At 42.9% G+C, this 25,978-nt stretch overlaps 1 protein-coding gene across 1 annotated transcript in view; it reads right to left on the bottom strand.

Annotated features, from left to right (window-relative positions):
• WFDC1 (WAP four-disulfide core domain 1) overlaps positions 1 to 18,649 on the bottom strand; it is a 38,404-nt gene extending 19,755 nt beyond the window's left edge. The window contains exon 1 of the mRNA XM_014942144.1: positions 18,612 to 18,649. Coding sequence (XP_014797630.1) covers positions 18,612 to 18,649 — 38 coding nt within the window. The remainder of the gene's footprint in view (positions 1 to 18,611) is intronic.
• Positions 18,650 to 25,978: the final 7,329 nt, after the last annotated feature.

Here is a 25,978-nt window from a genome sequence, read left to right as displayed (position 1 = left end):
TTGGGAAGGCTCAGCCATAGGGCTCCCCAGTCTGCCTTGCACTCCCTTTTAGGAAATCAGTAAAACAAGTAAATCCAGAGCTGTTTTGTTGTGAATATGAGCACAGAAAAACCACAGCCCCAGTTCAGCTTCCCTCAGCTAAACCTGCCAGGAGAAATTCAGGGAAACCTGAGGAAGTGCTATGCTCCCCTGCAATGATCGATGGCATCACTTTTATCTGTATGGTCACCCCTCCCACCCGTGCTTTGTGTAAGAGCCTAAAGCAGCAATATTATAACTGTTACTTCTCTTTCTTGCAAAGAGTCCAGCCAGTGACTGGGATTGCTCTCTGCATGGACCAGCAGGAAAAGGAGTCCCTTACGTGTACCCACCCAGGTGGGTGAATGTGACAATCAACAAATAAAAGAAACTGCAGCATCTCTTGAGGGGTGACACCGAATGCAGATGATACCCCTCCCCACCTCACCAAGGGAGATATTTTAGAGCCAGCTCTACAGGAAGACACCCAATCTGGGTTTTCAGCATGGATTCATTCCTTCTCTCAGCAGGAAAAGCTGGCTGTTGTGTCTGTGCCAGATGTTTGCTACCAGTGAACTCCATTTTACAGACCGAAATAAAAGATCAAAAGCAAATCACAGACAGGTGATTCTCCTTAAGCATCTGGCCTCAAGCCCTCGCAAAGCCTGGCAGAGGTCAATGTTAAGCGGCCCCCAACCATTTGAAAAGGCCTATAAAGAAGAATATAAAGTGTCTCTACTTTTAACTAGCTTTATTGCATATGAGATATAAATTAAGCAGATGAATGTTATTAGAGAAGCGCTCTCATGAGTGCTGCAACCCACTAACAAAATTAGCATGAAGTCTTCAAATAGATGATCAAAACATCGTGTTAATTATGAAGCGGAAAGGTACTTACTCTGGGGGAGAGGCTGGCCTTTGGGGTGCAGTGTGTGGTGGTGCCCCCACTGCAACAACGTGTGCCCAAGAGAGACCACTGCAAATCCCAAACTATTCCTCTGGGTGGGACCACCAGAGCTGCGGTTCTTGCCCACACGCTCCCTTGTGCCAGTTCCCTCTGGGGCACTGTTGTCCCAAAGTCTTTTGTCTCCAAAGAGGCTTCTGTGAGCAGTTAGTGTCCCCGCAGGGAGGCAGAAGAAGAGGTCGGAGGAGTTGGGGGGGGAGCAGGAACCCTTTCCCTCTCAGGCCAGAAGGGATTGTTGCAGGTTTTGGAAGGGGGGGAACATACCGTGGAAGCTCTCACACTGTGACTGCTGAGAGAAGCCGAGTCACGGACTGGAAACCTCAGAGAAATCTCCCTGGAGGACAGGTTTCACCCTAAAATGAAAGACACGGGGAGTTAGTCTGTTTGGGAATTCACATGGATTTTACAGCAAAAGTGCAGCCCTTTACCATGCTCTGCACAGCAGCCAGATTTAATTCCCTTGGGGCAGCCAGATTGCACTCAGGGACCCCTGTGTTCTGTGCTCGGGGCACTCAGCAGAAGGATGGGACACATGATATCTTGCTTGGACCATGGCAAGGCAGAGCCAGGGACGTGCACTCTTCTCCACATGGACACTAATAAAAACATATAAGAAGCACGTGCCATTAGCAAATTCAAAATTTTACCCATGACATTGAAACAGGGGTTATTTGGTGGCTGATCCTCTGCACTGCCCCACAAAGGCTTGGCCAGGGCCAAACAGTTTGTTTTGGGGGCTGCATCTCTCCGAGTTTAAAATCTGCCTGTCTGTAGCCCCAGAGGCAGATGGTTTCCCATAAAAAAAGTGTCCTGCCTAAAACCAGAAATAGCAATTTAATAGATAAAGTGCCTGTCAGGCACCTGTAAACACAGAACGCCGCAGATGAAGGACCAGATGTATATCAGCAATGTGCTTGCATATGATTTCCTTTATGAAACCTTTAACCTCCGCATCCCACGTACTATTAAAAGAAAACTCCCTCACTCTTTGCTGTGGCTGCTCTGAGGCAATGAATACTTTGGCAAGGACATTAAGTGATTTCCCAGGTCCAACCACAAGGCGTAAGAGCTCTGAAAAAACTACGGCTTCTTACGTCAGCTCTGAGGATGTGCCAAAACTCTCCAGAAGAGCTGGTGATGCGCACCGTGAGCTGTGCATCTCCTGCAGCACAGCCTCAGCTCTCTGCAGGAACCAGCAGCCGGGCAGGGACCATCACTGCAGCTCATCAGCCACACGGGGACATTAAGACTTGCAATTGGTAATATTGCTTCAAAATTTCTTAGAAGAGAACCGAGGATCTCCGCCAATGGAGCTTGAGAGTCACAGCTGCTGTATCATCTCATTGCTTTTAAGGAGTTTGCTATAAGAAGGCAGTTTTTCTTGTCTTCTCTTATCTGAAGAGCAGGGTTAAACAAGCTATAGAAATCCCACTTGCCTTTGACCTCTTGATAAAAGTCTTATCTAAAGCTGGTTGAAGATAGACAGCAGCATTTCGAGCTGTTGCAGACTGGGCTTATCTGGGAGCGTTCCCTTTTATGTCCTTCAGCAGAGTGTCTGGAAGGCAGCACACAAGTTTCCATCACCTGCCTGATCTGAAGGGGACATGCAGGCTCCCTCCTATCCAACAGCTCTGCTAAGTGGGCTGGATCTCATTCACTGCTGACTCCTGGTGCCCAGACAGAGCTCAGACTCTGGCTTCTATCCTTGCACTCTCTCTGGGCATTGCTTTGAATCCTCTCTTGGCTTGGGTGTTAGATAGAATTAGATTCCATTTCAAAATCAGAAATCAAGCGATGCAAAACTGGCGTTGCAAGGCAAAAACTTCCCACAAGAAAGTTCTGAAAACTGCTCACTGACACCCTCGTGAGCACCCGAGGGTAAGCCCTCTCCAAAAGGCCTCTGGACAGACGGACAACTTTTGCAAGCTTCAGTGTGGCAGGAAAACACAAGAGACCTCAGGCAGTGTCCTTTTCTGATGCGTGAACCTCCAATTAAGGAGCTTATATCTTGGCCAATTTCATTCCTCAGCTCAGCAAGGGACTTCTTTTAGCAGTCAGACAGAGCTTAATTTTTTGAAGGTGCTGGAACAATAGAAGGGGTTTCCTCCCCTCATGTCTCCATGTGAGGTCCTGAACAGCAAGGTTTAGTATTCCAGCTGAATTCCTTCTGAATTGTTCAGCAGGCTGGGAGAGACACACATGGAGTTTCCACCTTTTATCTCAGCACAAAACTTTTCATCTGAATAGAGTCTCTTTAATGGGAAAGTTATCGTCCTCCAGGGAGCCACTCATTTTTAGGATGACAGTAACTTGCATTTTGCCACAGATGCTGCCTATTACAACGTGTCCCACTCCTGACATAAAGGGGGAACGTGAAGGTACTTGGGGCGCGCTGTGCCTCCGCCGCAGTCAGTCGGTGCTTTGCATTCACCGCCACGTTCAGCTCGGTTCCACGCTCCGCTCTCCTCCAGCTGCAGCAGAAGGTTTGGGCAAGGCAGGGAAAGGAGAAGGGCGAAGGGTGTTTACATTATGGGAGAGCAGCAGCATGAGAAATGGTGACATCTCTGTTAGAAAGGCAACGTTTGGAACATTGCATGGAGACTTCAGCGCCGGGCGTCCCCACTCCTGCAGCAAAACAATCTGGATGTTGTTAGCCCAGTACAAAGCAAAAACCCTCTAAACACTCTATTAGCACCAGGCAGAGATTAAAAGCAGGCCCTGTTACAGACCTGGGTTCTGTCATTACTTAGTGCTGAATGTGGCTACAGAAGATGGTCACAGCTCTAACTCTCATGAGAGAACACTCCCAGCTCCGCGTGACACAGCTGCTTTTGCCCTTCACCATGTGAATTTTATAAGCTGGAAAATGTTTATTTCAGTTTTGGTTCAATGTTCTAGTTAAGCATTATATACTATATATGTTATATAAATTTTATATATATTTCTATATAATTATATACGCTTACATATACACAAACTTCAATCTCCAGCATGCTTCTTGTTTGTCCACGCCCATCTAGCCAACACCCCCAAAAAGTAAGGGAGCAACATCATCAAATCTCTCTGCTCAGTACATTATACCTCTCGCAAATACAGGCTGCTTAATACCTGCAGAATGGATACAGGCCTCACCAGAGTCTGAATTCAGATTCACACTTAAGTTTTGCCCCACTTGGCAACTTCCGGGTTCATTTGTCTGAGATTTCCAGTGCCCAGCAATTCTGGACACATGCCAATGCAAATTATTTCTAATACTACAGAGCAAGTAGTTATATATTTCGTCCAGCCTGAAACATGGCAACTTATTCCCCTGTGAATCTAGTTAGTAGGAGCAGGAGAACATTCTCAAAGTATCACAGAGACCATTGGAGACACTAGTCCCACAGGCCAATTAGGTTTTGGTGGACACTGTGGTGTTTTTTTCAGTGGAATGATAAATGTTTTGCCAGTCTGCATTAAATGGTCTGAAACAGGCATCGAGGTGAGGAGCCTGCTCCCTGCATCAGGCTGTGAGACATGTCTACACATGGAATCATATAACAAGTAACGCTCAAACCCCACTGTTCATTCAGGCATCAAACAGGCCAAGGTCTCTGCTTCCTCCTTGTTTGAGAAGTTCCCACTGCTGTGCCTCAAAATGGGGATCAAGGGAAGATGCTGTATCCTAGGCAAGAAAGAAGGAAAAACCAAGACCTTCCAAATTATTACCAGGACACTCCAGAAGTGTCCAGGACAAACTAGAACATCTGGCTTGTTTGAAACATTCTTTCAGCATGTTTTCATAGTATGGGATAAATATTTGTAGTTGATTTGGCATGAGTTCCAGATCCTCTTCCATGTCTACCTGTCTTTCAAAGCCATTAACCTACTCTTGAGTGTAACCAGCCCTAACAACTCACTTGTTTCTGCCTAGTGTTCCCAAAGTAGCTGCATTATTTCATCATTCATATTTTCTGCATTCTGAGAGCATTAAGGGAACTGGAGGAAGTGAATAGCTGCATATTCAAATACTTTTTCATAATATCTCTCCATCTTCTCTTTAAAGTCTTGAATTTGATTTTTTTTCCAACTTACATCCAGCAAGCTCTTTGGCAAGAGAAAGCTCAGATGTGGCTTGACTCCTTAATTACATTATTGGCAGACTGTGGCATTCTTTTGTTACTTTCTTGTTCTAATTCCCCCAAAGAGCTGCAAAAAGGAGAATGGTGGATTAATTTAATCATAGCTTCTTGTGTGGTTAAATACCAACTCCTTTATTGCCCACATACATTTGCGTGCTCTGAACTTCATCTTTTCCACCCAGAGTCAAAGCTTCTTCTTCTGTACAATTTTTCCCTTCAGACTTTATGTCAAAGGAGTGACGCAGACTAATGTCCATGTGTTGGGAGTAAGTGGAGACTCAGTTACTGGAGTAGAAGATTCAAACCATCTCTTATTCCATCAAGTCCTTCAGAGACAAAATGGCAAGGCTAATTCAGCTGATGGCCAAAGCACACCTCCCACAGCTCCTGGGAGCAGCTGTAGGCACGGGAAGGGTCCTTGTAAGGAGAACGCATTGAAATGTCAAAGTCAGTGTTGGAGCAATGAGTCTACTGGAGGTTTTTTGGGCACTGGTGTTTGGAAGTCCCACATCCATGTTTTGCTGAGCATGTACACATATGTAGAGGGAAAATCCTTCTGATGACAAGGTAATGAAGACAAATGCTCGACAACCTCTTTCATCTGGGGCTTAATTTCAGCAAAACCTGCAGTTATTACAAACTTTCTGTCTCACTTAAATCAACACTTCTGCCAAAGAAACCCAGGACATGCTGTTTGCAGCAGGGCAGATTTACTTTTCTGTGCAGACTTAAACAGCTGTTTCTGACTGTGACTGAAAAGTTATGGCATTTACAGCTGAGCTTTTCCAGACTTTTAAATGAAATGTAATAGCGGAAGTGTTAGTTGTGTCTCTTCATCTCGGGATGCACGTCCTTCAGATGGGAGACCTCCTGTCTTTGTCTCAAGGGGTGAAATCACATTTCTTCCAAATTAGCTTTCTAGAAAACCCATCCAGCTTCATCTAGGTTTCCATTCCTCCAGCGCTATCCTTTGGGAGCTTGTTGCCAGCCATAAGTCTGAGGCAGCCTTTTCAAATCAAAGCATCAAGTAATTTGAACATAAGTTTCTAAAGGGCGAGAAACAATTAGCACCTTCTGTGTAGCTATTTATTGGACAATTACCAGCTGGATCACTGGATGGTCCTGCTCCTAGAAACTTCAAGGCAGCTCTCTACATCCTTCAAACATCTTCCCAAGAAGCAGGATCTTCCCAACTAAGAGCTTAGGATTCATTGCTGAGCTGCCTCAAGGAGAGGTCTTGTTTGGAGCTGTGGTCTTGACTTCCCATACAGGCAGTTTTTCACACTGCTGTTAGTAATTAAACTGGCATATTTAAACATCTCAATAATCCGCTTATATGCAATAATTGTGGATTATTACAAAGCAACTCCCCATTCTTAAAGAACTATCACGAAAAACAGATTTAAACATTGTTTGAATCAATAGAAGGAAGTTACTCAAATTAAAGGAGAGTGAAGACTAACAAACCCCTCCTGCAGTCTACACTATAGGAAGGCACCATTATATCCATAAGAAAACATTGGAATTTAGGTCAGAAATTCCATAACTTACACACAGGTCACACATGACCTGGCACAGCAGCCAAGCTCCTGCAGTCTTGCTCTCTCTTCAGAAAAAAACACACTGCTCTCCCTCCTCTGCACCAACATAGATTTATAATTTCATGTAACACGGCATCATCCTGATTGCTTTGCAAGTAATTGTTTGCTCAGATATTACAACAGAGAATATAAACAATTTCCTTCAAGTGAATATTTGCAAGATCAGCCCGTTAGTGAGAGTCGCCGTCAGCAGTTTCCAAGTGGCTGCTGGGACAAATGCAAAGACTCAGGAATGCATAAGCAAACGCATTAGACACAATACATCTACTGGAGCAGGGATTCATTAAACAAAGCAGCTTCTGGAAACATGGAAAAAACATGTTCAACTCAGGAATAACTAACGGCTTTTTCCCCCCCAAAGGGGAGTAAATTATTGTAATTATTGTAAATTGTCACTACTTATAAAGTGACGACCTAAATATGTACACTTTAGGTAGTAACACTCACACTTAATACAAGTCTTTTTGCCAGGTATACCACAAACCCAAATGTCAATAGATTTAATCAGTTTCCAAATTTTCGGAAAAAAAATTCCAATGGACTTCAACTCTGGAGTTTGCCTGGAATGGGAATTTCTGACAGAAAGTCTAAGAGTGTGCCAACCAGTTTCACTGAGAGACATTTCAGCCAGTTTCACCTCCTCCTTGTTATATATTAACTCAAAGGGGTTTAAATTTCCATGCTCAGTGAAGAACAGATGTAGAGAATAATTTTTAGTTTCTCTGAACACCAGTAGCATAATTTTGATTGAGTGCTTTGTAAATCAGTTCCTTCCAGATCGGAGGTTTAGGGCCACCATGAGAAGAGGAGCTCACCGATCAGAGATGAGTGAGTGCCCTGAGGCACTGCCCAGAAGACGAGGGGTTACTGGCAAAACCACCAAGACATGGAAAGGGCCCCAAGGAGCCCCACTGAGCCTGCAGATCCACAAGAAATCTTGGCCTTGGCTTTGCATTTCTTGGGACATGAGTAATGTCTGTACTTCTGCTTGTTGCTCTGGTCCAACAAATGCCAGGCTAAATGGCTAGATCATTACCCTTCCTGGTATGGGACTGGTCCAGGTCCCACTGGAGCCAGCTGGAGCCTTTCCATTGAATGAAGTGGGGGTGGATCAGCCCTGTTGCTGCTGCTGTTTGTCCTTGTACGGTGCATGCTGCTCCCTCTCACCGCGCTGGGAGGCTGTGGGAGATGAAGGTCGGGAGACGAGGGCAAATCCTGGAATCTGCAGCTATTCCTCAGAGGGAACGAAACTCCTATTTAAGGAAAGGAGAAAAACTGAGAGAGGGTTTTATGACTAGGTCTGGAATGAGGCTAGGAAAAACATTCACGTGAACAGTCCCAATCAAAGCAGATGGTTTTTGTGTTTCAGTCAGCCTGAACCTTGAAAATTAATGTATGGCAGTGCCAAGGTACACCCCAAAACGTGTCCCTGTGGAAAAGTTTTGTCTGCTGACATTGCAAGTTATGAGTGTAATACTGGAGAGGTCTCATCACAGAGCAAGGCTTTGTTCCAGCTACTGTACAAAAGGAACACAATGATGGTCATCACCCCAATGCACAATTAACACTTGGAATTGCAATTTTCCTGGGTTCCAACTCTGCAAGTTTTGACCCTTGCTGTGGTCAAGGACTGGTAGAAAGGGGAGAGTGAAAGGCTGGAAGAGCAGTGATGGGTGAGAGCAGAGCAGTGTTGACAGCAGATGAGTGTTTCCAAGAGGCAGGGATGAGCAGGGGTTGTGTTTACAGGCTCTCAGGGCTTCTCAGGGTCAGGGCACTCTGAAATGTAACACAAACCCATCCTATCCCACTCAGGATAGGGAGTTAGGGTTTACATTGGAGCATGTGTGAAATTCTATCTTATGGAAACCAAACTTCATCAGAGGGTTCTGCATTCATCCCTCTGTGCTTGGCCTCCCTCTTCGTACACGGGGGATATTTTGGGATTGATTCTCATCTATGACTGACTGTCCCTGCTGTTTGGGTGTACATTGCAGAAAACAACAGAGAAAAGAAAAACCCCAACCCTATAAAGTAGGAATGTGGGAAGTGTAAAGTTAGAAAACTGACAACAGGGAGAGAAGAACCCGAAACTCTTTCTAATTAATTTTTTCAAGTGGGAACGTTTCAAGTTATATCCCTCCTGCTTTAAATTTCCCACTTCGCAGCAGATCCTCAGCTGGGGTAAACTGCTCTGGGACCATTGTACTTTAGGATGAAATCCTGTTCCCATTGCAAGTGAAATTGCTATTGATTCTCACAGCACAGGGATTGCAGCATCTGTGCTGAAATCTGTGGGTTTCACACTCTGCAGGGGGGCAAATATTGCCTTCAGACACATTTTCATTGAGGATTTTATGCAAGGAAACATTCCAATTGTTCAAAGGCTGCATTAAAAAATGCTGGTTCGGCAACAGTTTTAATTCAGAGCCAAATTTAAGTTAATACTTACCATTTCCCCATGTCAGAATCAGCAATATGGAAAAAAAAAAAAAAGACAAAAGATTTCTTATAAAATCTGAGAAGTGAGGTCGCGGGGTTAAGGAGCTCTGGAAACCAGAAATCCTTAAGATGTATGTCTGGATGTTTTTGTCTGAATGGGAAAGTTGCTTTGTTTGAGTCTTTTAAGTGACAGGGTTTGCAGAATGGAAACAATGGCTGCTGATAGAGATGAAGAAAAGCCCCACATCTGAGAACAAAAATGGAACTGAGACTCCACCTCAGGGCAGCGGAGATACAGAGTGCTTTTTGTTTCAGAGGAACTGACCCCTAGGGATTCAAAAGTCAAATACTTGACCCCAAAGAACAAACATAAAGATGTTATGTGTGTTTTTTTTTTAATTACTGCAAATATAAGGACCACACATAAAGATGAGATTCACGTGGCTTTCTGGGTGAGGAGACAGAGGAGCCTGCCTGTTGATGCTCAGCAAAAGACTGATGGGCCATTCATTGTCAGTGCCAACACATGCAGGGAACCTAGTCAAAGTGTTTCAAAATAGGAGAAGCGAGGCAAAAAGCCTTGCCTGCCTCCACAGGGTGATGTGATTAGCTCCAAGACTTTGCCTCCTGCACTCTGTCCTTTTCCCAACGTTTTGCTTTTTCCTTCTGCTTTTTCTGTCGCTCTTTATCTCCTCCCTTGAAAAAAAACAGCTTTCTTATTTCTACCTTCACAGCCCTGGGCTGCTCAAATTGCTGGTGCATCAGGATGGAGAACTTCAAAGGCAGGAGCCCCTTGGGTGCCAATTCTGCAAAGGCATCAGTACCTGTTCCACAGCAATGATACACAGCTGGCTCATCGAACTCTTCCCTTGACCAAGGAGAAAAGTTTTCAAGCTCTTTCTTTTTAAGAATGATCCTCTTGGGTTGCAAGTTAAAATATCTTTTAAGGAGAAAAAAAACACATTGGTTGGTCTTATTTTCTCTAGGATATGTTGCGTAGGAGTATGAGTATAATTATCTTAAATAATATTAATATAATTACCTTAAATCAGACATAGCCCATGAAGGAAACAGATGCTTATTTCTTTTAGAGATTAGATAACCTTTCAGACTGCCCAGTAGGAAACAGAGTAGAAAAAGGGCAATATATCTCATCAGCATCAAGCAAATGAGTACACTGCTCAGGAAATAAGTAGATTTTATGACTGATAGGCAGAAAAAGCTTTTTGGTTTTTTTAATGCAGGCTAAAGCAAGATTTCATTCAAGTTGTCAGCCTCAGCCTCTCTAGCAATTGCACTTTGGCCAGCTACACCTTCTAGTTCTGCCTGGTGGTTTGAAAGAGGAGAAAAGAGATTTTTTTCCTGAAATTACACACAACATCCATAGCACAACAACCAGCAGTTTTTCCTGACCTTGCCATTTGAGGATTTTGGAGTTCAGGATTTTTCAAGAGCTGTTGATCACCACAAACATGGACTTCAACGCCTAAATACCTGTGAGTCCTGGCTGCTCCTCAGATTGGATGAGTCCCAAAAATAGCATTTTTGCTTTCGGAGTTGACTGTCTGTCACAAGACCAGCTTAGGAGAGGTGGGAACTTTAAAGCATCCCTCTGGCTTCTGCTTAGTAGAGATTTTCTGGTTCATTAAAGCTTTGATACATTAATGGCCTGTGCGTGATTTCAGAGACTGGTGCGCCGAACTCCTGCAGTTCAGGCCTGGAGCTTGTTAGTGTAATTTTCTAAAGATTAGCAAGCATTGATTCCACTGGGAAGCCTTGGGGAAACGCCGTTAATCTCTTCTGACTGCTGCGGCGCTGCATGTTTATGGAGGGTGCCTACTGGGGTTCTCACTGCTGCTGGGGAGATGCCATTCTTAAGGAAAGTTTTCCCTTTAGAAAAACTGCATCAATTGCAATCGAGAAGCATTAGCTAATGGTAGCTTCATTGAGTCAGACACTTCATTTCACTTCTCCCAGATTGTCTGCACCCTGGAGGCCTTCCACAGAAGATAGATACTGACTCAATTCTGGCTTCAGTTTCACTGACATAACTCCTATTAACCTCAACAAGCTCGGGCAGGTATGAATTGGGTGGAATTTTACCTGCTGGAATGATATCGTATATATTTTAACACAGAAGAGTTGGGTATTATTACACAGTGGAAAAAGAAAACCAATGCGGATAATTCAATTTCCCAGCCAAAAGGTGAAAAGTACTAAAATTAAGTAGAGGAAGTAATTCAATTTTCTGGTTACAAAACAGAACATTCTTGGTACAAAGAACGAATGAATGCCGAATCCTGGGCCAGTATGTACAAACCAAATCTCACAGTACACAAGTGGGAAGGGACAATAAAAAGCCTAATTCTACATTAGGGCCACCAAAGGAGGAGCTTGGATGCTGGCTTATATTTTTAATAACTTTTTATCAATTCTATATAAGCCATGGAGTTAGGGATGTGAATGCTGCCCTTCAGTACCCTGTTCTGAACGCAGAATGATTTTCACTGATTTTCAGTTTTACACCAGTGTAAAGATCAGCAGAGCCTTACCCCAGGGAAAGTATTATCAGTTGTACATCAGCAATCTCCAAAACAGGGAAACCGTGAAACCCAGACAGAGAAAAGCAAAGTACCTAAAGAAAGACAAATTGTTTGGATAGTCCAGGCATTGTTTTCTTATCTTTAGCAAAGCTGGGGAAGTAGATTTGTTGATCCTGACAAAAAAGCCCTTTGTACATTGTAGGAGAAGGAGACCCTGGGGGACAGAGAACAATAAGCTTCCTTTGACACAGGGATTGATTACCTTCAGGAAGTGCATGTGGATTGCTCAGAGTGATTGAATTCCAGTATTGCTTTTTCAGGATCATCTAATTATATTACAGACTCTATCGTCGTTCTTTAAATGGCCACAATCTCTTTTACTGCAGTAATGAAATAACTATTGCTTAAAATAATGTTTGTTGGCTTGTGTTTTTTTTTTTTTTTTTAAATGGGCTTAGCAGCCAGCACTAGAGCGTTTTCCTCTTTGACAGTGAAGAGAGCTACAGGGAGGTGTTGTACCATCCATGTGGGCAGTTAGGTGTGGATCTGGCCCTCCAGTTCCAATGCTTCAGAGCTGGTTAAATCACTTTTGCAGGAGGCTGTGGGAGTAAGGCAGCTCCGTGCTGCTCCTCACTGGTCACAGCCAGCAGTGAAATGGTTGCTGACGTACAAGAAGGAGACAACATCAGGGCAGTGCTGGGTACCCACTGCACCAACGGCCACATGGGCTTTGGGGACTTTTGGGGACTTCTTTCTAGTATCTATCTAAATCTCCCCTCTTCCAATTTAAAACCGTTGCCCCTTGTCCTTTCACTACACTTCCTGACAAAGAGTCCCTCTCTGGCTCTCCTATGGTACCATCTAATTAAACTGCCCAGTTCTTCTGTGAGAGCAGAGACAGGATACACGTGTCATTCCCCTTTTTCAAACTGACCTTTTGCTATGGTGGATTAAAATCTCTACTTTATTTACAAACACCAGCTTACTGAATGAGCTATTGAGGTCTGTAACCGTTGATCGATGTTAAGGACATCTGAAACATCAAAGCAAAGGCTATTTATGAGGAAGGGTTGAAAAAACATGGCAACTTGCCTCTCTTCCTTCCTAGCAATGTGCAGCAGTGATGGCTCAATCAGTTCAGCTTCTGTGAGTGTATTTTAGAAGTATGGGTTGCAACTTTTATGGGCTGAAGATTAAATACCAACCGTAGTCTCAACGGCAACACACACAAATCTCCTGCTTCCTCAGAGCCACAGTGCCATTTACCTCTGTGCAGTCTATAAATATGGAAGTGCAGGCACAGGAGATGACGGGGGAGTTAGACCTGGGCTTTGAAGCATCAGGGGTGGATCGATGTTGAAGGCACTGCTTTAGCATAGCCCTCTGGGCTGTCTTACTCCAGCAATTAAAGTCACTGGCACAAGAAGTCAAAATGGCTTTATCAATATCGTCCAAATGATATAAAATCCCTGCTCATTCCTAACTTTATGTTAACGGAGAGACCCCTTTATGCCCTCAGCCCTAGGACCTAAATCAAAGATGTCCCCTTGAGATGATCTCCCTCAGCTTTCTCAGGTGGCAGATCCCACAAATAACACCAGCCAGGATTTTTCCCTCATCAGTTCAGATTTCCCTCAGTCCCACTTGAATCAAAAAGTGGTTTCTTGCATTGCATTTCATTTCATTTCACTTTTCCCCTTCTTCTTTTTTCTTTTTTTTTTTTTTTTTTTTTCCTGGCAGGTTGAAAAGATTAAAAGGAGCAATTAATTTTTCAGATAAAGTATTTTACTGAACACCCCTAGTCAAGAATTGGGACGCTTGTAATAGATTTCAGACTCACACAAGCAACTGCTCTGTATTTTTCTTGCAAAAAACCCCAAATAAATATGCAAATCAAAGCTATCAGTGGCTTAGATTCTCATCAGAAACCATAAATAAACAGGCAGTTTATTCGGAGGAAACACATTTTGGAGAAACTTTCAGCTTTCAAAAAGGCTACTAAACAGTGCAAAAAGAGAGAAAAACCGGGTACAGTTTCCTCTTGCTCCTACTCCTTTCCTAATATTTTACCTTGACATTTGCCATTTATCAGATAAATGATTTGCACCAAAACGGGAATATTTCCATTGAGGAGAGAGGATGTGCACAGTCCAGAAGAATACTTTTGAGGGTGGTTCCTTTCTGTGCTTGGCTTCTGACCTCACAAGACTATTTTCTACCGTGAATGACAGTCAAATATAGCTTGCAGGATATGCTTGGCCAAATATAGCAACTCAAAGCAAAAAAGGCATTTTTTATAAAAATGTACCGAGACATCAATTTCATCAGGCATGACAGCCCTGCAGCTTTGTTTTGCAATCAAGAAAAAGTTTGGACATGTTCATTGACAAACACATTCTTATGATATTGACCACTGGATGTTAGTTACATGGTCTCTCTAGTTCTTTTTCTTGCCATGTGGGCAAGTAGCTCAGATCTGGAAGAGAACACTGTGTTTCTGTGGTTAATTATGGGAGGGAGCTGAGCCCAGTAGACCTCAAGTTGGTGCAGAGCCTTTACTTCTCTCAAAAGTTGTTTTTGTGGTAAAGCTGCTTCCTGGAACCCGGGAGTAGATGCTAGACCCCCAAAATGGACCTTCCCCAGTTGCTGTTGAGAAAAGCTGTCTGTTTTGCTTGCAACCACGAGTCCCATGTCACTTTGACCCTTGGAAACATACTCCCCCAAGTCCTCGCACTTTCCTGCACTTCAGGTTCCCTCTCTTGGCTACGTATCTTCCTTGGAACTTAGGCTGAGCCATGGAAAGAGAAAATGAACCTGCACCCTCATGGAGCCAAAGAGGAGAGACTCTGCCACACACAATTCCTCAAAAACTCTTAGCTATATCCTTGTCTTGCCTTTTGAACTACTGCTCTACGTTAGGTCCTTGTGTCTCCATCACACATAAACGCCAAAGGCTCTCCACCTTTTCATGTGAAGACCGTAGGCATTTTTCACTATCTAAAGTAGTCCCAAGGAAAAAAAAAATAAAACAAACCAAAAAAACCCCAAATTACAAGCCCAGAACATTTCAGTAATCTTCATAATCTTCAGGTGAAGGTCCCTGGTAAGTGTATAAAAGCAGAGCATTTTGTTTGCACAAGGCTTTAAGCATATGCTTAACCTTAAATGAGTAAGTCCCACGGAAAGAGGGCTCATATGTTTAAAATTACAGATGGGCTGTAGGGTTTTGTTGGTTTGGGATTTTGGACCACAAAACACACAAGGGAGATGTGCCAGGCTTCAGATGAACCACAAGGGCAAATTTAATCTCCTTAGAAATGTGCAGCAGACTTGATACAGATTTTCTGGTGCACAGATCAAAGAAGCAGGCGTACACTGGGCTAGCTTGTGTCTCCATGTGGGAAATAGATGGAGCAAATGTAAGAAAACAATGAATGGGGTTTCAATCTATGAAAGATTTCCTACATTTGGTAAAGAGACTCTGCCTGCTGACTAATGGCAAAGACTGGGGAATGCAGGAATTTCGCTGCTGTCCTGTGACTGCTTCAGACAAACCCCCAAACCTGCTACAACTACTGGCCTGAGTTGTTTGCTGCCAACTTCTTTCATCTCCTTGGAGAAAATGGGTTCCTTTACCCTCCTGGGAGAAGTGGTTAGGCAGAAGTGATTCCAGATGGGAGAGGATAGAATGGCTTTTGTATTCACATCTGTACAGCATATATGGCATAGGACAGTCCAAAGGGTTTGTGGAATTAGGTGGTAAATTGTGTGGCTCTGAGGTTGCTGTTGAAATCAAGGAGTAAAGAAAAAAGCTGTCTTTGAGGCTTCTGGTCTGTTTGAGTGTCTCTGCTGTAGGCATGTGACGTGCTGCGTTGCTCCTGGACTAAAGGAGTCACAGACACACGCTCTCGGTCATGTAACTTCAGATGAAATGGCCTGACCAGCAGGACATTTCCATCCTGCCTTCCTGTCCCACCGGGGACAAGGTATAACTTTGTGCCTCCCTGGAGCGGTTGATCAGTGGAATAAAGTAACAGCGTTTGTGGGAGAATTTAAGTGGCAAGATTAAAATGTGCTCAGAGCAAGAATTTGAAGATTCAGTGTTTCTATGAGCTGTCATAAACCAGGATTCCGTATCCTTCCCTAGACAGGACCTTGACAGCAATCAATAACTAGAAAAATGAAGCCAATTGTTGGCAGTGAGATTTAATATCTCTTCAATACAGTACTTTGTTTTATTTCTGTGTCTGGCTGTCATCTGCTGGGACAAGATCTGGGGAAGTGAAACAAAATCCAATTTTGGTTGCGTCTTCCACGATAGGAGCAAATCTGTTTTGCACCATGAGACAAGATTACACACTCCTCAGAACAACTGCTCTGTCCTCTGTTTGTCCCCCATCCCCGAACTCTTGAATTCCTCTAAAAGATTAAACGTAGTTCTGCTTTGACCTGGAAAACAAGGTATGTCTAACGGATTTTAAGGATTAACTTTTCCAAGGTGCATTATTTAACTCATTACTTCAGTGCTCAGCTGAACCGTCAGATTTCGTCGCTGTTGTGACACTTGGAATAATCTCCAATTAGACAACAACAGATTCTGCTGGGAAACCAGACATAAATCAGGCAGAGCCGAGTGCCGAAGCTAAATGGGCAGACTAAGCAAAACATGTGCTCAAGGGTCCCCTGCCTCTCTGCATGACTAGACATGATGAGATTTGCCGGGAGGTATGTGATGGGGGCCAGCAGTGAAGTGCACATGATGAGATTTGCCGGGAGGTATGTGACGTGGGCCAGCGGTGAAGTGTGGGTGTCAAATTCTTGGCACACTTGCCTTGCAACGCGAGGAGACACCAAGCAAATGCCTCGGCTTGGTACAAAGGCAGGGACTGTCTTAAGGGCAGAGTCCAGCTTTCTGCTGGCTCCGTGGCAGAGCTGCCTCCTCCTGCAAAGTCACAACAATTTCCTTGCATTGGTGAGATATTGGCATTATCAGTACCAGGTGGCAACAAGTGGCACAGAAGATTCTGCTTGTTCAAAGCAAAACAAGACCTGAGAGTCGGCAGCTCCTCTGCAGAGAGATGACCCTGTGAGTTATCCTGGCTGCAAAGGTGCTTCAAAGCAGCGCTGCTGCACCAGGGAGGGATGCACCATCCCTAACAGAGGCTGGTTTACAGACCTGTGCCAGAACTTTTTCTTCTGAGCATTTAATGGGACAATCCCTGCTTAATCCTAGACTCCACTGTAATTTTCATATTACCAGTTGAGACTGTTTATTCTCAGACTTCCAGGACATCATACAACAGGAGGTTTTGTTTTTCTCTAATTTAGTATTCAGCCCTCAGGTAAAATGTCACTGTAGGAACAAGTAGCAGATGACTTGCCTTACAGCTCTGGGCAATCCCAGCTCTGCCCCTGCTCAGTCCTGCAGCACCTTAAGGTCTCATCACACAGTTGCGAGTGAGCAACAGAGCAAGTCAGCACACACTTCTCCAAGGTCTAGTAGTGGAGGTACCAGCCTTATTCCCTTGACTAGTTTTAAACATGAGTCCTCACCTTAAAATAAGTATTATTTCCTAGTCTCAAACAAGTCCTGCTATTGCAGACACTAATCCTAATCAATGCCACAACTCCTAATCAGTGTCGACAATAGCTTTATCTGAAATCCAGAAAGGGGATAAACAGGTATTTTCCTGTTTCATTTACAAACTCTCCCCTCCCCCCATCAGGAAAATGTATGTTTAGTAAATACCTCTGATGACATGAAGCACTTTTTATTGTTTGAGTTAAACAAATGTCATAGACTTAATTAGTTACATTTTTTCCTAGCAAGAAACGGGAAGCCATTAAAACTACTGCATTAAAATATCCCTCAATTACTGCTTCTTTGCAGATGATTTCAATTTTGCTCATCTGCCTTCTCCTGCTGAGTGGTTTCAGCAGAGATGTTTGAGGAGCAGCAGAGGGTGAACTTCTGCAGGTCCTGCTCTCCTGCCCTGTGTGCCTGCATCTCTCTGGGCCAACAGCCCTGCACCCTTCCCACCCTCCCCATACCATCCTTCCCAGCAAGGACTGGTACTCCATGGCCCCTCCATCCCTTCTTGCCTCCCAGTCTGATGTCTCCATTTAGTTCCCCAGTTCCATATTCCCTAACTTGCCCCAGTCTGTACCATTCCTCTGTCTCCAGACAGAAAACCGTACCTAATTCCCAAACACCAAACCTCTGGACATCTTGTGTGCCCACAGCCCTGCCATTCTGTCCCTCTGGTGTCCTGGTGCTTTCCTGTCACCTACAACTCAACAGGCAACATTCAGCCTTGCTATGGTATTGCCTCCGTAACAAGAACAAGCAAAGAAACAGAAAAGGCATGAAGAAAGAGGATGAGAGGATGAGCAGATGAGCAGACAGAAAGCTTTTTAATTTGTGCAAGTTCAAAGCAATATGCTCTGAGGATAATGAGTATGATGTGCTGCTCATTTCAGTTCAGGGCCACGTTGAAATAAGCTGAGCCATTTAATTAATGAATATATTTAAAACAAGGAATAGAGGGATAAAAATCACTGAGAGGTGCAATTATTTCGACAGATGCTGCAAATAAGGTCCTGTAATTCCTCATGGAAGGATTGAGCTTAGCTAATTGTAATGCAGCGATTCCACAAAGCGGCTCTTTCTGGGGACTCTTGTGCCTCGATCATCAGGGCTGTCCTTTCACTGGGACTTCATTCAGGGACTCCTGAGACCTCATCAAAAGCTGAAAAGTGTTGCATTATACTACTGTGTATAAAATGGGGCAAGAACAACCATTGCATTTCAGATTAGTGAGCTGAGACAGGATCTTAGCATTGGACTCGTGTTTTCTTGAGCTCCTGACTGTATTGTGGTTGAACACATGGAAGGCACATCCAGACAGACACAAACGTGGCCTACATCATCCCAGGGATGCTGTAGTACCTCTGCGGTGTCATGGTCCGAAAAATGAACAAGGGCAAGGGCTTATGTATCCTTTTTAGTCAAAGGTGATGGCTGAAATTCTTAAACTCTGCCACTGCAGACTGAGAACAGCACGTCTGGAGAACTGAACTCTTCCTTAAAACAATTATCCATGATTTATGTCATCTCTAGCTTTTAATCCTTTTCATAAGTCAAAACACGTATTTTCCTCTTTTTTTGAGGATATTCTAGATTTTTAGACGAAGTTAAGAATATATCCTTAAATTCACCTGCTCTGAGACTCTAGCCTTAAACTCAAACCCAGGCTTCCCTTGTGCAAGTGTGCACAAACCATAAGCTTCTGCAGTGGGGGCCTAAAAGTCAGGGCTCAAACTTCTGCAGAAATTTGCCATTCGGGGATGAAGACAGAGGGAAGTGTTCACTTTGAGTGAGGTCTGATTTTGTTTAGAAATGAAATCTATTTACACAAGCTCTTTGCAGTTTAACAGCCACGGTTAAATCTCTTGTAACCCCACACAGCATTATCCCACCTGTTTGAGTAAGGTACTGGAAGCTGCAAACTCACATTTTCTAATTTCAGAAACTTGTTTACTTTCTTATTTGATAGCATCCTATCTTTTCTGATGTTTCATTTCTTCCATTTCCAGTTACAATTGACTCTTCCATTACTATCAAATGTTGCAAAAGATGAATTAGGCGGAAATAGATGTTTGGTACTTTGCTAATACTACTCAGCAGTAACAATCCAAAAAGCATTCTAAAGACTCTGAAAGCCACTCAGAAAAATAGATAACATTCATTTAATTTATTTTAGTGGTGCTGTTAGTGTCATCCTCAAATGTCATAGCATTTTCTCTTCTTTTAAAGGCAATTGAGAATCTGACTGCAATGCTGTTAGCCATTTTGCTACAACTGTTGATTTAACTTGAAAGGATGAGTGTTTTTATTGTGCAGAAAATGTCACAATAGAAACACCCTTTTTCCAGAATACACGAATCCTCCACCTTCTGAAAGCACGGCACTGCAAACTGGGACTGGCCTGGGGGCTCAGACCCACTTCATAATTAGACCAGGAGATGTCTTTGCAGAGACATTGAAGAGTGTCTTAGTCATTTTTTTAAGAATGCTACTGTCCCAATCAAAATAAAGAGGTTTTTTAAATGAAAATATTGCAGTATTCAAAACAGATGGCTATGCAAGCTGAGATTAAGGAGCTACCTGAGAATCCCCACTTCCACATGGCAATTGATGCGTAAAGTCCCGTGGTGTGGAGACTGGGTCCTCACCAACACCTGGGTCCTTAACCCCAACTCAGCTCTCCAGATTGGTTCCCATTTTGCTGCATTACTCGAGTACCTGGGACACCATTTATCTTTCTGCCTTTTACAACATTGATTAATGTCAGCTAAAAGCTTTCCACTGACTTTCACATCCCTCTGATTCAGATTTGTCTCCACAGACATAAACCACATGTTCTACAGAAGAAAATAGGAAAGATGAAAGGCAATGGGATTTTTTATTTTTATCGTATATTGGTTCTTATAAATATGTAACCTGATATTGATGTACTGCCATTTTTACCACTGAATATCCATTTAAGAACAGGAGACACTACACTGACATTAGGAGACCTGTTAGCATCAGCTGGATATATGAACTGCTTAAGACAAAGGACTTCTCACAGAAACTCATGTGCCTCCTTTACACTAAAAGAAAAATCTATCCACATTTCCATGACAGACAGGAGCAGTTCCCCTACAGCAGTTACAGCTGCTGCATTAACACAATATCCTAAACACCTACTTAGGATAAATTTCCACAGCAGCCGTTACCCTTCCTCGTGAAGCAGAGATGCTGCAGTTGAAAGGAAAGGGCTGTTCTGAGGGTCACACAGGGATGTTCCACAGCTGGGTGGTGTGGACATCACTGTGGTAAGAGATCTTCCTTCAGAGGTATAAACAGTCGGCACAATGAAAGGGAATTACTGAACAGGTTTGTAATTAGCCAAAGTAAGCACTACAGCTTAAGGGCACACATATCCCTTCAGCTGATGATGTAAACAAGCACTCAGTTATATTTAGTTCATAATCAGGAAAAAATCATGATGTACACTAAACATGGGAAAAGCACTTCAGAAAGAGCTCGTGCGAAACAAAATATTTACTAAGTCTCTGGGAAACCTACTGGTGGGAGATGTCTGACTTCTAGCATCACTAAAGAAATACCCTCTTACAAGCTCCTTGGAGCTGGTGGGGACTTTCTAAGAATATTCTTAAAGAAACTCCTATCCTAACATAGCTGCTCTTCAAACTAATGCTCCTCTGCTTCTCCCAGGTTCCAGCCAGCAGAGAGCTCTGCCTGAGACCTTCACCTCCGAGTACGACGTGGGAGGGACACATTGAAACCCTCATACAAAAAAACCAACAAAGGCAACAAACACACTGTGCTACCACGGAAAGAGACTTAATCATGTCCTTTTTCATCTGCAATTAACCTTACAGATGAAACAAGAAGGTCTCTGGTCCAAAACTGCTGATGAAAGAGAAAGGTGAAACACAGCTAGAAAAATCTCCTTCATTGCAGTGCTGCCATAAGCAAAGTGGAAAACCAAGAACCCAAATTTGATATGCTCTGTATCTGCCCTGTTAGTCTGACACATCATGTGAGTTGCCACTAATAGAAAATTCAGTTTATACCAACAGCCAGGCATTTGGGAACATGTTTGTTAACCCACACTGCAATTTTAAAGCAAAGTTTTAGCAGCTTAGGAGAGAGAAAAACAAAAAGAAGCAGCAAATATTTTGGTTTAGAAGCTGAGCACTCAGAGAACTTCTGTTTGCTACAAAGTGCAGAAATAAACAACGTCTTGTAGATACTGCCCTCATGCTGCCTTTTAATTGAACTACATAGATCAAGGAGTGCTACAGGGAAGAGAAAAACAAACCAGTGAGGAATTTAAATGAGGTTTAGGAAGAAATTAGGAAAGTCACGATCAACCCAGGACACAGTTGTAAATAGCACAGATCTGAGCACAACAATATAATGGATTTTCACATATATTGCTTGCAGCAGCTCTTAGAGATGCCTGTGCAGATCATCCCTCTCAAGCCAGACCCTACATTCATCATTCCCTCTCATATGTGTTATGGATGTCATTACAGATCGCTCTTGCATGAGCCCCCATATCCATACGTGTGGACAACACCTAGAAATATAACTCCAGCCATGGTTGCCTGAGATGTCTGGCTTTTACATGAACCACTGAGCCTTTCTCATTTGGTACTGATAATTTTTCTCATTAGAGGGCTGGCTGGCCCCAGGAATAAATAAATTGGTGACAAGCAGGCACTTTGGAACATTTCACCCACAGTGAAAGGAAAGCACTATGTTATGTTTTCTAATAAACTATTCTCTGTTATGACAAACTTTGTTAATCTCAAGGCCTGCTCCCTCTCCCCATCTCTTTCCACCTTGCTTAGCCATTTCATTCAACAGCTTCTTCTGCTTTTCACATTGAATGTAATGATCTGAAAAAAACAAGTAGCCACTTTACCTGCTCAATGCCACGAGGTCTGAGCTTCAACTGGAGATCCCAGATGCTACCAGATAATAAATGATTGTAATGATCATCTTCAGAAGAGTCCAAAATCCAAAAAGCAAAATTTGAATTCCACTGAAGTCAATGGGAGCTTTGCCAGAAACTTCAACGCTGGCAGGATTTCTTCCAACTTTTCTTTCACATTAGATTTAATTAGTGGTCGGTAATGAGGCACTCTTAAAATTCTCCACATCTGGGGAAAGAGAAACATGATTAGATTAGAGTGTACAGTTATAATTCACAAATTGGATTGTTAGAACTAGTTTTCCTAGGCTTTTTTTCCCCTTCTTTGCCAGGAATAACACAATTAAACTCAGCGTCTCCACACGTAATTCAGTCAGGAATGACTAAAGTGAGGTGGTGTTGAAGAAACCTGCTGCAGACTCCTGAAACAGAGGCTTGATTTAGGGTCCTCACTTCAAATTTGATGAAAGTCAGATTACTTCACATATGGTACTTCACAGAAGATTGCAAATTAACCACAAGTCACCCAAGAACATGCCTTCAGATGGAAAATACATCAAGAGGAAATTAGTCAAAAAGTAAACACTTTTTCTCTTCCATCAGGTTAATGAACACAGATCATTTTTCTTGTCAACAGTGTCCTCAGTTGAATCAAATGAGGTTGTGCTCCTTGGAAATGAGCATCCCTCAGAAAATCTGTGAGGACACCAGAAATGTGTCTCTGGTCTTCAGACCCACAGAAGCAAAGGGGTGACACCCACTGCAGTGCTGTGCCACACCACTGCCTGCTCAGCCCAACTCAGGGACTGGCTTAGCCCTCAAAACAAGGCTATTTGAGCCTTACATTCATTTATTCCAACACTGAATTCTCACTTGATTTACTGAGTCTACCAGATCTCTCCTCTGAGGACCTCCAGGTATTAGAAACAGAATAGAAGACAGCATCTTGCTTATTTTCTGACACTGAGCTCCAATAACAGTGTACAAATACACACCCAGAAGAAGATGTTCCATTGGAGTCACAGAAGTGGCTGTTCCAGAAAAGGTATTCTGGTGAGAATCCACCAAGTGGCTTCACAGGTCCATGCAGGGATGTCCATGCACTGGGGAAGGAATAAATAACAGTAGAGTGGTGTGGCGTGGCTAGTACAATAGATGCTCGTGGGATATGCCCAACAAGAAGGCTGCATGCATTGAAGAAGAGGGAAAATGGGGTGATAAACAGAGGAATTTCAGAAACTTGGCACATAATTTTTCTATTTCTTGGAAAGAAAATACTAACAAAACAAGTTCGTTTAGATTTGAGGATTCCATAGGAAACTGTTTCTTTGATTTGGACCAAGAATTTTCTTGGTCAGAAAAGAACAAAGATTGAAAGCTGAGCTCGACATAATACCGCGACATAAGCCCAAAGTCAGACACTAGCTGTAATAATGGCTGGAAATGTGGATTTTATTTCCATTTGCTTTCCTGAGTAAGTGCTCCCTGGTTTTCATTAACATTTGGAAGAAATCATGCCGACTCCAAACCGATTAGAAGGGGAAGCTAGTAAATGTAACATGGATTATGGGATCACTGTCTGGATTAAACTGACCAGAGAATGGCTACAACCTTCACTTTCACAAAATACAATAGTTTCCATTTGTGAATGCAAAGGAGTGAAAGGAGCATAGTTACAGCTATATTATTTTATCCAGGACTATTTTTTCTTTCACTTCCCAGGGGATTACTAGTTTTTCTTAGAATAATAAGCAATAAAAAGGAGCAGGCTGTAAAACCCACTGATCTGGATGGATTTACCCCCAACCTGCTTCAAAACAGCTAATATTCATGATCCCAGGTCAAGAATGACAGAGATAATGGACCAGGGCCAGGAGTCTGCTGCAGTCCCGGGAAGGACAGACACTCACGTGATGCAGAAGGATGACTGTATAGGCAGTCTTCCTCAGAGAAAACTCATATTTGAAGAGTATTGCTGCCCTTCAAACATCCTTTGCCATATCTGCGGGGGTGTGGAAAGACGGCGTTCATTTCACTATGCAGCCAAGAACAAGAAGGGTTGAGTTTCTAACCTGCTTTTGCTCAGTGAAAACCAAAATGAGCAATGACATTGAGCAGAACCGTAAGATCAAATGTCATAAATAGCCTGGTGCCATAATTCTGCTCTGAAGGTATCACATTTTCATCCTCATCGAGGTATAACTGTGCATACCTACCAATGTCACATCCATAGGGAAAAAAAAAAAGTCAACTTTGCATTTTACACAGGATCTGAGATGCTGTCAGCAATGCTAAAGAAAACTGTGTAAGCTCTTTAACACAATCAGGCTGCCAGTCCATTTATGAGTCTGTTACTGGCATCAGCTGAAATCTCACTAAAACCACAGAATAGTGGTTGACCTTGTATAAGGCTTTTTTTGCTTAAGAAATACTTGTGAAAAACAAGTTTGAAAAGACTCATCTCATTTCTCCAAAATGCTTTTGGAAATACACAGCCTTCAGAAAACAAGGTGATACTTTATGCTCTGAGACTGATAAGCAGCTGAGCAAACGTTAATTCTAATATTTCATGTTGTTACTAGAAAGAGGCACTCTGGTGCACAGACTTCCTCGGATACTTGGCTGCCATGGTAAATTTGGGGACTTGAACCTCAGATACACCACGAATTACATCAAACCCTTCAGGACAAATAGAAACACACTTCTGAGAAAGCTCCCCCATGTATATATATAAAGTTTCTCCCTGTATAAAATTGATACATATTCATAAACTTTAATCCATTCACGCAGGGAATGTTGAATATAGAGCCTGTATGTGTTACTGCCTTTCTCTTTCCCAGAACCTGGAGCACACTAAGGAGCTGTATATATAATTTTACTGATTCGATAATATTATATTATAGAATTGTACTCTGTCACTGTCTGGCCAGGCTGTATGATCCAGAGGGAGTGGATCTCTGCAGAGCCTATTTCTGTTCCAAGCAGAGGAACAGAGTGTTAAAAATTAAGTGCTGCCGGTGTAGCGGCCTTCTCTCAGGATCCAGGGCTGAGCACAAAGATGTTTCCCTCCAGCAGCAGGGCAGGGACTCTGAAACTTGAACAATTGCTTCTTTTTTCTGCAGGACTTTTTCACTCCAGTGTAAAAGGAGGTTTCTCCTTCCAATTCTTTTTCACTCCTCAGAGAGCAATCACCTCTTCTAATGGAAGTGATGCCAAAACTCCTGGGAGCACCAGCGTGGCCCAAAAGAATATAAATCCTTCTCCCACTTTCTCTTTTAATCTCTACTAAATCCCCTTACATTATGCTGAATTAGATAACAGAGAGGGCATTAATATTTCTGCAGATAAGAAATAAGCTGCCCTCAGTTAAACAGCCCCTATTATTTATATCCATGTGAGCAACGATCATGATTTAGAAGATGCTGGCTTCCCTAGCTTTTTTCTTTTTTTTTTTCCTTTTTTTAATCCATTTGCATATTTCAAAGACACTTGTGAAGCTGGGGACAGAAGTTATTAGAGTAATGGGAAAAGCCTGATGGAACAAAGCTGATCCAGAAAACATGGATTGAGAAATATTATATAACTATAGAATGTTTCCCAAAAGCAAGTGAATAGTGCCCCGAATCTGCAGAGATGACATCACCGCCTCCTAAGAACTTAATTCCCACAGATCCATTGTATCTTATTATTATTTACAGGGAAAGTACCGAGTGAGATTGTCTCCAAATGGCACGCTGTGTGCAGCCATTAGGCTTAGGAATTTCTGGTGCCCATAACAGCC

This window comes from Calidris pugnax, unplaced genomic scaffold, assembly GCF_001431845.1.
Source record: "Calidris pugnax isolate Ruff unplaced genomic scaffold, ASM143184v1 scaffold28, whole genome shotgun sequence".
NCBI classification, from domain to species: Eukaryota; Metazoa; Chordata; class Aves; order Charadriiformes; family Scolopacidae; genus Calidris; species Calidris pugnax.
The sequence above is the reverse complement of the archived record's forward strand: the minus strand, read 5'-3'. Positions and strand labels throughout refer to the sequence as shown.